Source organism: Oncorhynchus nerka, linkage group LG11 (assembly GCF_034236695.1).
Source record: "Oncorhynchus nerka isolate Pitt River linkage group LG11, Oner_Uvic_2.0, whole genome shotgun sequence".
Classification (NCBI taxonomy): Eukaryota; Metazoa; Chordata; class Actinopteri; order Salmoniformes; family Salmonidae; genus Oncorhynchus; species Oncorhynchus nerka.
In genome coordinates, this window is record NC_088406.1 from 60,706,302 (window position 1) to 60,718,977 (window position 12,676).

Here is a 12,676-nt window from a genome sequence, read left to right on the forward strand (position 1 = left end):
AGAACGCTATTTGCTCTGGGTTCAAACTGTGTCCATTTACAACATATTAATCGCTCCGCTAATGTCAACCTGAACGCTTGGTTATTTTTCCTCATTGATTTGCCCCTAGGAATCCTGCATCCATTGCCCTTCCCTTGCCAGTCTGTGGAACACACATACTGTATTTAACCCCTGCTGTTATCATCACATCAACACTTTACCGTGACCTCATTATTGCAGACTTCTCCTAGCCTATCAGCTCATCCAATGGAGCTGTAGTAATGGTGCTATTCATGTAGTAATCACCGTCTCGTCTCATTCACGACCCCGAACACCCGTATTGTTCCTCCCCCAACCCGTTGGTGCTCAGACAGTCTGGGATATGATTGGAAACGGTTCGCCCTGTAAATGAGGTTTCTGTAGGACGACTCTTTCTTTCTTCTGTGTGACGCAGTAAGACATGCTACATAAAGGCCTGCGGTGCCGCACTAGAGAGGTGTCAGGTGAGAAAAGAGTGATATTTCTGTTGGAAATCAACTCCTGATGTTGATGTGCTGTGCTAACCTGCTGAGCTAAGGCTAACACGCGCGTGTCCGGGCAAGTCAACTCATCACGTGTGCATGGCTCTCCAAACCACGTGTGCATGGCTCTCCAAACCACGTGTGCATGGCTCTCCAAACCACGTGTGCATGGCTCTCCAAACCACGTGTGCATGGCTCTCCAAACCACGTGTGCATGGCTCTCCAAACCACGTCTGTTACATGAGCAGGCTGAGGCTGCATCCAAACTGGCACCCTTATTTACTATATAGGGAACAGGGTGCCATTTGGGACGTTTACGTCGTGGGTCCGTCCATCATCCGTCCTGGTAATAGAAGGGATCCCTGGTGTTAAGTATAACCCCATCCCACTCCCTCGAAATTCTAACTCGGGGTCTCGCTATGCACAGTGCAGTACCCGAATCATGAATTAAAGATAGTTCATTATTTAATACATGAAGCAGGACATGAATCATTTAGATCAGCGTCAGTTTGAAATATGGCCGTGTGGCATACAGTGTGGACCATGAACTGTGAAGTCCCAGCCCGCCTCCCAAATGGTACCCTTTTCCCTACATAGTGATACCTTTGGTCAAAAGTAGTGCACTCTACAGGGAATAGAGTGCCATTTTGGATGCATCCACATACAGTGGTGCAGTCTGCCAAGAAACCCACATTAGAAAGCTTGTACAGCATGCCCCCGCTCATGATAAAATAGCCATGGCAAATGGATTCCCTAATAAGGCCAAGCATATAAGAAAAGAGGACTAATCTGCGGTAAGTGTGTTACTTCTGGAAAATGTCCATTGACTTGGCTTGGTTGCTTTTGTTCTCAGAAAAATGCTCCGAGGTGCATTTCCAAATGCATTGTTCATCATCGCTCACTCTGGGAGGCCACTACATATTTCCCAATCATGTCTTTCCCTCTCTGCCAGTACTGGAAGTTTGTTTGTTTGCCTCGCAAGATGTCAGGACCACGTGTGTTCCCGTAGATAAGCTTGGCTAGCAGACGGCGTACATCACCCAGGGACGGGAGAGGAATACAATGGGACCAGCTCAGTGTATGCCTGTGTCCCAAATGACACCCTATTCCCTATATAGTGCACTACGGCACTGGTCAAAAGTAGTGCACTTTATAGGGAATAGGGTGCCATTTGACAACGCAACCTGTGAATGGGAAACAGTGTTGTCTGTCTGTCTTTAGCCCCCCCTCTCCGCTGCTCCGTCAACCCCCAGCTCCAAAGAGAAGTTAGTTATGTCGTCTGTCAGTTTATTGAAGCAGATTGTCTGCTGCGTCTGACGATCGAGTGTTCAGATGACTTCTGGTGAAATGATAGAGGGAGGGGAGAAAAGGGAACACAGAAGGAGGGAAAGAGCTGAGCTCCAAGGCACACGAGGTAGGGAGCATTTCCCTCATAAGATAAGAGATGAGAGCAAGGCTTTGTCAAGATATCCACACCGGCATACTGCGTATTGAAAGGATCAAATTTGACATGTTTTTTTTTGGACCCCCTAACCCTTCCAAATAGACTATAAAGAAGGTCAAACGAAGTGATAAGCTGGTGTGAACAGTGATAGTCACAGAGACAAACTCAGAGACAAACACACACAGAGACAGACACACAAAGAGACAGACACAAGGCAGAGGCAATTAGAACACAACAAATCCACAAAGAAATGCTTTGTTGACAACAAAATCAACATGTTGCAATGGCCATCTCAGTCTCCGGACTTGAACCCCATTGAAAACCTGTGGTTTGTATTGAAGAGGGCAGACCATACGTGCAGATGAAGGATATCAAGCATCTGTAAAGATTCTGTATGGAGGAATGGTCTAATATCCCTCCCAATCTCATACAACATTTTAGGAAAAGGCTCAGTGCCGTTATCCTCGCAAGGGGAGTTTTGCAATGTTAAAAACAGGGGTGCCAATCATTTTGACCCCTATCTTTATTAGATTTTTTTCATTACATGTTAAACTAAATATCTTTCTATGAGCAATTGTATTAGTACAAAATATCATCATTAAAAAAAAAATGTGGAGCTCAGTATTTTTATTATTTTATACATTCTTTTTTTGCTCATCTTTATCAAGGATGCCAATCATTTTGGACCTGGCTGTATATATTTATCTTTTTCAACAATATGACTTCCTCTACAAATCAAATGAAATCTAAATGTATTTGTCGCATGCACCAACTACAACAGGTGTAGATCTTACTGTGAAATGCGTACTTACAAGCCCTTAACCAACAACGCAGTTCAAGAAATAGAGCTAAGAAAATATTTACAGGTTTAATCGAGGTAATTTGTACATGTAGGTAGGGGTGAAGTGACTATGCATAGATAATAAACAGCGAGTAGCAGCAGTGTAAAAACAAAGGGGGGGGGGGGGGGTCAATGTAGATAGTCTGGGTGGCCATTTGATGAATTGTTCAGCAGTCTTATGGCTTGGGGGTAGAAGCTGTTAGGGAGCCTTTTGGACCTAGACTTGACACTCCGTTACCGCTTGCCATGCGGTAGCAGAGAGAATAGTCAATGACATGGGTGACTGGAGTCTTTGACAATGTTTTGGGCCTTCTTCTGACACGCCTAGTATTTTGGTCCTTGATGGCAGGAAGCTTGGCCCGAGGCAGGACGCTTGGCCCTTGTAGACATTTTTGAGGATCTGGGGACCCATGCCAAATTTTTTCAGTCTCCAGAGGGTGAAAAAGGTGTTGTCGTGCCCTCTTCACGACTGTCTTGGTGTGTTTGGACCATGATAGTTTGTTGGTGATGTGGACACCAAGGAACTTGAAACTCTCTACCCGGCCTCAGCACAATAGTCTAGATTGGTCTGACTGAATCTGTTACCGAGGGGACTTGCAAATGTGTGGATGGCACACCGCTGACCACAGAGAAAGATTTCAACAATAAGGCTTCAATTTTTATTTCATTCAACTTTTATCTATACAGGTTCTTCTCATTTATGTTTTTAAGATGAAAAATGTCTGGATATGATTGAGGATTATAAACTGGGTGGTTCGAGTCCTGAATGCTGATTGGCTGACAGCCGTGGTACATCAGACCGTATACCATGGGTATGACAAAACATGTATTTTTACTGCTCTTATTACATTGGTAACCAGTTTATAATAGCAATAAGGCACCTTGGGGGTTTGTAATATATAGCCAATATACCACTGCTAAGGGCTGTGTCCAGGCAATCCGCATTGCATTGTGCGAAAATAACAGCCCCTTAGCTGTGGTATATTGGCCATATACCACACCACCTCAGGCCTTATTGCTTAATTATGACATATTAACCATGATGTCTTACTGTTTTTAAAGCTCTAAGTACGGGTATTGGCATAACCCTGTAAATGCTGACCCTGCTGAGAATGAGGACAGTGCTGAGGTGAATGCAGAAACATAGCATCCTCTGAGGCCTGGAATGACTTGTCATGTGAGGACAATGGTCATTGGGTTTGTGAGAAAATGGTTCACCAACACCATGACAACACATACAGCAGACCGCAGTGCACACAACTTCTTCCGTTACAGCAGACTCACACTCTCTAATCAGGAACCAAATAAAAATATGCGATGGTGAAGAAATTGCCATAGCCACAACTACCCATGTCAATTGTTTTGTCATCTTCCTCTGTTGACACTTCCCTAGGAGTGCCATCTACAACAGATAGTCATACAGACAGAGACAAACTCAGAGGCAAACACAAATACATAGACAGACACAAAGGCAGAGGCAATTGGCACACATCAAATCCACAAAGAAATGCTTAATTGACAACAAAATCAACATTTTGCAAGGGCCATTTTAGTCTCTGGACTTGAACCCCATTGAAAACCTGTGGTTTGAATTGAAGAGGGCAGACCATACGTGCAGATGAAGGACATCAAGCCTCTGTAAAGATTCTATATGGAGGAATGATCTAATATCCTTCCCAATCTATTAAAACATTTTAGAAAAAGGCTCAGTGCCATTTTCCTCGCAAGGGTAGTTTTGCAGTGTTAAAAACAGGTGTGCCAATAATTGACACATATTTTCTTTAGATTTTTTTTACAATATTTGTTCAACAAAATCTCTTTCTCAGAGCAATTGTATTAGTGTAAAATATCATAATAAAAATGTGGAGCTCAGTATAGTAAGTCTTTTTTGCTCATCTTTATCAAGGGAGAATTTTTTGTGGACCTGACTGTATATATTTATATTTTTCAACAACGTGAGTTTCTCTTCGGCCGCAACACAGGGCCAAGATCGGTCTGACTGAATCCGTTACCAAGGGGACTTGTGAATGTGTGAATGGCACACCACTGACGACAGAGAAAGAAACAGTAATTACTTCGACAATAAGTTTTCACATTTATTTTCATTCAACTTTTATCTCTACAAGGTTATTCTCATTGATGGGTTTTAAGAAGAGACATGTCTGGATATTATGGGGGAGTATGATGTTTTAACCACGACATCTGACTGTTTTAAACCTCTAGGTATGGTATTGGCCTAACCCTGATAATGTTGGCCCTTCTGAGAATGAGGACAGTGCTGAGATGAACACAGAAACATTGTATCCTCTGAGGCTGTCATGTGAGGACAATAGTCCCTCAATTTGTGAGAAAATGGTTTACCAACACCATGACAACACATAGAGCAGACAACAGTGCACACAACTTCCTAAATGTTGTCTCTCTTTCTCTCTTTCTCAAATAAAAACGAAATGTATTCATAAAGCTCTCTTTACATCAGCAGATGTCACAAGTTGTTTATACAGAAACAAAAGAGCAAAAGAGTAAGTAATAATATGGGGATGAGGTAGTCAGGTGTGCTATTTACAGATTGGCTGTGTACAGGTGCAGTGATCGGTAAGCTGCTCTGACAGCTGATGCTTAAAGTTAGAAGGGAGAAATAAAACTCCAGTATCAGAGATTTATGCAAGTCGTTCCAGTCGTTGGCAGCAGAGAACTGGATGGAAAGGCGGCCAAAGGAGGTGTTGGCTTTGGGGATGACCAGTGCAATATACCTGCTGGAGCGCATGCTACAGGTGGGTGATGCTATGGTGACTAGTAAGCTAAGGCGGGGCGTTACCCATCAGAGACTAATAGATGACCTGGAGCCATTGGGTTTGGCGACGGATATGTAGTGAGGGCCAGCCAACGAGAGCATACAGGTCGCAGTGGTGGGTAGTATATGGGGCTTTGGTGATAAAACAGATGGCACTGTGATAGACTGCATCCAGTTTGATGAGTAGAGTGTTGGGGGCTATTTTGTAAATGACATAGCCGAAGTCAAGGATCGGTAGGATAACCTCGTAAAACTGTTTGGCGGCATGAGTGAAGGAGGCTTTGTTGCGAAATAGATTAAATAGATTACATTTTGTATTGGAGATGCTTAATGTGAGTCTGGAAGGAGAGTTTACGGTCTAACCAGACACCTAGGTATTTGTAGCTGTCCACATATTCTAGGTCAGAACCGTCCAGAGTAGTGATGCTAGTCGGGCGGGAGGGTGCGGGCAGCAATCGGTTGAAGAGCATGCACTTAGTTTTACTCGCATTTAAAAGTAGTTGGAGGCCACGGAAGGAGTGTTGTATGGTGTTGAAGCTCGTTTGAAGGTTTGTTAGCACAGTTTCCAAAGGGCCAGATGTATACAGAATGGTGTCTAGAGGCAGATCAGAGTATTACCAGCAGCAAGAGTGACATCATTAATATAAACAGAGAAAAGTGTCGGCCTGAGAATTTAACCCTGTGACACCCATATAGAGACTGCCAGAGGTACGGACAACAGGCCCTCCGATTTGACACACTGAACTCTATCAGAGAAGTAGTTGGTGAACCAGGTGAGGCAATCATTTGAGAAGCCAAGGCTGTTGAGTCTGCCGATAAGAATCCTGGTGATTGACAGAGTCGAAAGCCTTGGCCAGGTCGATGAAGACGGCTGCACAGTACTGTCTTTTATCGTTATTTTATGATATCCTTTAGGACCTTGAGCGTGGCTGAGGTGCACCCATGAGCAGCGCAGAAACCAGACTGCATAGTGGAGAAGGTATGGTGGAATTCGCAATTGTCTGTGATCTGTTTATTAACTTGGCTTTTGATTTTTTTTTTGAAAGACAGGGCAGGATGGATATAAGTCAGTTTATATCAACAGTTTGGGTCTAGAGTGTCTCCCCCTTTGAAGAGTGGGATGATCATGACAGGAAGCAAATCTCTGTATGAAAAAGCTAGCCTTAGCTTCCCTAACTGACTGACTATGTATATTTGTTCCTGACTTCCCAGAAATGCTGCATTTCACAGGGGCTATTCGATGCTAATGCAGAATGCCACAGGATGTTTGTGCTGGTCAAGGGCAGGTCTGGGATGAACCAAGGGCTATGTCTGTTCTTTGTTCTACATTTTTTGAATGGGGCATGCTTATTTAAGATGGAGAGGAAAGCATTTTTGAAGAGCAACCAGGCATCCTATACTGACGGGGTGAGGTCAGTATCTTTCCAGGATAAGCAGGCCAGGTTAATTAGAAAGGCCTGCTCGCTGAAGTGTTTTAGGGAGCGCTTGACAGTAATGAGGGGTGGTCATTTGACCGCAGACACATTACACACAGGCAATGAGGCAGTAATCGCTGAGATCCTGGTTGAAGACAGCAGAGGTTGAGGTAGAGGGCAAGTTGGTCAGGATGATATCTAAGAGGGTGCCCATGGTTGCGGATTTAGGGTTGTACCTGGTAGCTTCCTTGATAATTTGTGTGAGATTGAGGGCATCTAGCTTAAATTGTAGGATGGCTGGGTGTTTAGCATGTCCCAGTTTAGGTCACCTAACAGTATGAACTTTGAAGATAGATGAGGGGGGCGATCAATTCACATATGGTGTCCAGGGCACAGCTGGGGGCTGCGGGGGTCTATAAGAAGTGGCCACGGTGAGAGACTTGTTTCTGGAATGGTGGATTTTTAAAAGTAGAAATTGTTAGGGCACAGACCCGGATAGTATGACAGAACTCTGCAGGCTAACTCTGCCCCCTTTGGCAGTTCCTTCTTATCGGAAAATGTTACAGTTAGGGATGTATAAGAACGGTGGCTAGAAGAAAAAAAAAGGCAGGAACCTAGGATGAAACCTAGAGAGGAACCAGGCTCTGAGGGGTGGCCAGTCCTCTTCTGGCTGTGCCGGGTGGAGATTATACATGGACACTAAGACCAGATCGTTCTTCAAGACGGTCATAGGTGACCAGCAGGGTCAAATAATAATCACAATGCATATTATCACAACATGGGCTGTAATTATTTTCTAAAATAATTTGACCAGAGATGATCCACACAGAAAGAATGTCACTGAAGAGCATGAATATCCAGAAACAGAAGGCTTTATTTGACCCTTTTCCATTTGAACTGAGAGCTGAACTTTCCTCTAGGGGCCTCTCTACCTCTCATTTGCCCTTTGCCCTCTGCCTCTTACTTGGTCCATTCTTACAAAACGGCAACTCAGAGGTGACCTCTTTTACTCATGAATAAGGACTGATTGAACAATTGTGCAAAGATTTGCACGCGTGCAGAAGTAGTTCACAATCATGCTAGTCATTTGTATCAGCTGTGACCAAATGCTTGGATTTTGTTTGACATGATTTACTCAACTGACTCCTGCGTTTTTGTTGTAGAGAGTTGTGTTTACTGTTTTGCAAAAATGTGCTTAGCATTTGCATAGTTTGTGAAAGCAATGACTTACTGTTTTGCAAAACAGTATGTCGTTGTGCTCATTAAGTTATGATGGCACTCAAGTGGACCCCAGTTTCATTAGAAGTGTCTTAGCAAACGAGAAAAACTGTAATACCTTCCTACCTATTTCCTGACAATGTGGCTTCCTGTGTACCAGTGGTTATGTTTCACAACATGAAGTCAGTCCAGTAGACTCAACAACAGAATAGTTTTACAATAGAAGTTGATTATTTTACACATTTCATTTTTTGTATTAGCATATTAATAAACTCTTATCTCAATTCTTATCGTCCTGTGCACCAGTAGTTATGTTTCACACATCGTCAGACACAACATGAAGTCAGTACAGTAGACTAATAAGTGTAAACTCACTACTCAGGAAACAAATACAAATATGCAAAGGAGAAGCTGTAGCCACAACTACCCGTGTCATTTTTTTATACCTCCCCTAGGGGTTACATCTTCACACAGATAAAGACAGACACACAGGCGATACAGAGAGACAGAGACAGACACGAACACAGAGACAGACACGAACACACAGAGACAGAGACGGACACGAACACACAGAGACAGACACAAGCACAGAGACAGACACGAGGCAGAGGCGACGCTATCACTATAACCGGAGGCTTAACGTAAGATACAAGTAACAGCACAAGAAGCATCCGGCATTGCTGTAGATGTCTGAGGCCATCCATGCCAAGCCAGACATGACCAAGAAAGTCAATTTTGACAGAGGTGAGATGGAGGAGAGGATTGTGGACATCTACGTCAGTGCAGACACCCTGAGGGACCACGAGACCAGCACCAAAACAGAAGATGTAGAACACACTGCAACTAATGGACCGGGAGACCAGCACACAGGTAACACACACACACACACACACACACACACACACACACACAAAACTTTACACACACATCTTTTTATGTGTACATAGAGCCTAATAGCACAGGGAAGAGACCCTTCTTAGTTGCTGCAGTGTGTCTGGGGCTGCTGTGTGTTCTCCTACTGGCTGGGATCATAGGCCAGTCTGTTCACTGTAAGTATGGCTCAATTGTAATTACTGTAATTCACTGGCAGTCCTGTAGATATAATCTGATTTAGTGAGCAACTTTTCTAGGCCAACAACAGACCAGATACAACAACCTGACTATTATATTGCAATGCAGTACTTTTGGAAAGTTTCTACACAATGAATCCCGCTGTTTTACGAATTTACTAAAACTCAAACCCTGGTTACGGCCCTGAACGCGTACTAAAATGTTGTTTGTATTCTTTCATTAATGTGTGCAGAATAATGAGATGCCAATGAATGTTTTAACTAACCTGTTCTGAAGGCTGGAACAAGTTTGAATCCTGTTGGTACTTCGTCTCTTCTGAGAGAAAAACCTGGAGTGAGAGCAGACAGGACTGTGTGGAGAAAGGAGCAGACCTGGTGATCGTAAACAGCAGAGAGAAACAGGTGAGAGAGTGGGGGGAGATAGATAAATACACAGAGAGAGAGACATGATAAACATATTTTGATCAGTGTTCATTTATCTTTCTCAACAACAGAGATTTCTCTTTAGCCTCAACAAGAGATTCTGGATCGGTTTGACTGACAGAGAGACTGAGAGGTCCTGGAAATGGGTTGACGGCACACCACTGATAACAAGGTGAGAGATTTGACCAGTTGTTATATGTATACTTTGAAAACAAATGATATTGCTTCAGATCATCTTCATAAAAACAAATGTTTCCCTTCATAGATGTCATTCAATGAGCTCTATAGACGAATCATAGAAACCAAGCATTATTTTCTTCAAGAAACACTATATATACAATATGTTTTTTACTTTTTGTTGGTGGCCCACATCTGACAGCATGTGGCTTTAAAGCTGAAAAAACACAGGCATTATGTATTTTATTTAGGATTATGTTTTACTGACAGTGTGACTGTCTGGTTCTCTGTGTTGTTTAACATAGTTACTGGATAATCGACCAGCCTAATAATGGACGAAGTCTTTCAAACTTTCCGGGGGAGGACTGTGTTGTACTAAAAAATGGACAAGATCAGCCTGAAAAGACATGGAATGCTATAAATTGTACACAAAAACGTATCTGGATTTGTGAGTGGTGTCACAATAACCTCCTGTAACTCTCTCTCTCTCTCTCTCTCTCTCTCAACATATGAATCAAATTCCCATTTACTTCCTGGGATGCATTAGTAGCTTCCTGTCTTCAGTAGTTAAATGATGGACACATCAGACACAGACAATGATTGAGACACAACAACAGCTGCATTAGAACAGACAGAAGGGACCAGTATGAGGTTGTTAAGTCAGTACAGTCGACTCCTGATAGTTGCACATCAGATAAGTGCGAGACCTGGGTTCAAATACAACTTGAAATCTTTCAAAAGCTTTGAGCGTTTGCTTTAGCCTACCTTCAGTGCCAGGTGGGTACTGGGGCTTTTCTGTTGCAACAGAAGTATTTTAAATCATTTCATATAGAGAGGCATTCTGGGAGTACTCCTTAGACACCTGGTTCATTTATTAGGTTTCGTCGTCTCCGAATTCACAGAACGTAAATTTTGACATGGCCTATTGATTAACAAGACACACCGTTTATCTTATTATTTTGTGCTATAATTTGCAGTTTACCTTGGAACATATTATCATTAGAATTATTTTACATTGTTGCGTCTCAATGGGCCGCAAGGATATAAATAGGATTTATGTGCAATGGTCAGGTCACTCTGAGGAAGATGTCAGCTTTATGTTGAAATGTCAGTCACCTGTTCGCATCCTGTACAATGTATTAAAGTGAGCAATAAGAAATCAATCTGTGTTTTTGTTGACTGCTCCAACTCCTTTTCACCTCAAATTTGTCCATTTGGAAGTTCTCCTTGGCAAGCCATTCTCATATTTTCATACAGTATTTCATCCCAGGTCTGGTAAGTCTACACTACCTATTCAGGAATCAGATGAATATGTTTAAAGGAAAAGAACATGTCCCAACCTCAACCACCATGTTACTTTATCTTCCTCTTTTAACATTTCCCTTTCTGCTGGGGACAACATATCAAAAACGTCTCAGAAATGGACACAAATCAGACACGGGCAGTGATAGATTCAGAACCTGAGTAGACATTGCTGTATAGTATATAGTCAGAAAACACAATATATTGTTGGAGATGTCTGAGGCCATTCATGACAAGCCAGATGTGACCAAGAAGGTCAAGTTTGACAGAAGTGAAGCTGAGGAGATGATTGTGGACATCTACGTCAGTGCAGACACCCTGAGGGACCATGAGACCAGCACCAAGACAAAGAGGTAGAAGACACTTCTCCAAAGAACGGACCAGGAGGTCAACCTAATACACACACAATCTTTCTCTCTCTCACACACACACACACAACGCAAAGATAAAACTATAAACACATTTTATAACACCGGGAAGAGACCCTTCATAAGTCTTGATGTGTTGTCCGACTGACTGGGATCATAGGCCTGTCTGTCCACTGTTGGTAAATGTTAGAATTCCTACACATTACCGGCTATTCTGTTGTTCTCTGTTTTAGTTGTTATTGCAGATAACGGATCTCTCAGAGCTTCTTAGTTTATAAGACCAACTCACCTGCGTAAGGAGTCTTAGTTTTTAAGACCAAATCCCCTTCAGAAAGAGCCTTCTTAGTTTTAAGACAAATTCATCTGCAGAAAGATTCTTCTTAGTTTACAAGACCAACTTACCTGCAGAAAGAGACCAAATACAGACCAGTTACAAAACCCTGACTGAAGACAGAGACCAGTTTTAGAAAGAGACAGACCAGTTACAGACAAGCTCCAACACTCTGAATGAAGAGAGAGACCAGCTACAGATCAGTCACTAGTTACAACACCCTGACTGAGGAGAAAGAAAAGCGACAGTGGGAGAGAAGTGGACCTTGGACCTTGAACCTTCTTTTAAAATATTTTCTGTGGTATTGTTAACAAACACACCCGCATAAAGAAAATGAGAATTAAAAACGGGTTCATCCACAGGATCGACCGTGATCGTGTGGAGTTACGACACCTCAAGAATTGCATTTGAAGAAAGGCTTGGCACACGCATACTCAAGCTGACTGGCTCTCGTTCAAGCAAATGAGAAATAAGTGCACTCAGGCTATCCGGAAGGCCAAAGTTAGTTACTTTAAGGAGCAGCTCTCTCTCTCTGTGGGTCTAACCTCAAGAGGTTCTGGGAAACAGTTAAAGAAGTAGAGAAAAAACCCTCCTCCTCACAGCTGCCCATGTCCCTTAAATGTTGATGATGTGGATGTTACTGACAAGAAGAACATGGCTGAGCTCTTTAATCACCACTTCATTAAGTCAGGATTCCTATTCTACTCAGCCATACCTCCTTGTCCGTTCAACATTTCCTGATCTCCCACCCCTTCTAATGCGACTATCCACGATGCCTCTCCCTATTTTTCCA

At 42.8% G+C, this 12,676-nt stretch overlaps 1 protein-coding gene across 3 annotated transcripts; it reads left to right on the plus strand.

The window, feature by feature from the left end:
• Positions 1-8,581: 8,581 nt before the first annotated feature.
• Positions 8,582-11,045, plus strand: LOC115137261 (C-type lectin domain family 4 member E-like). 3 transcript variants are annotated; one of them, XM_029673467.2, is made up of 5 exons: positions 8,582-9,082; positions 9,160-9,261; positions 9,560-9,684; positions 9,791-9,877; positions 10,188-11,045. In XM_029673467.2, the coding sequence occupies exons 1-4, from the start codon at positions 8,899-8,901 to the stop codon at positions 9,821-9,823; spliced, it is 444 nt and encodes a 147-aa protein (XP_029529327.1). In that variant the 5' UTR covers positions 8,582-8,898; the 3' UTR covers positions 9,824-9,877; positions 10,188-11,045. The 3 variants fall into 3 exon arrangements, with proteins under 3 accessions (XP_029529327.1, XP_029529326.1, XP_029529325.1); XM_029673465.2 differs by having other exon boundaries at positions 8,644-9,082; positions 9,777-9,877; XM_029673466.2 differs by lacking the exon at positions 9,160-9,261 and having other exon boundaries at positions 8,629-9,082; positions 9,777-9,877.
• The last annotated feature ends 1,631 nt before the right edge of the window (positions 11,046-12,676 follow it).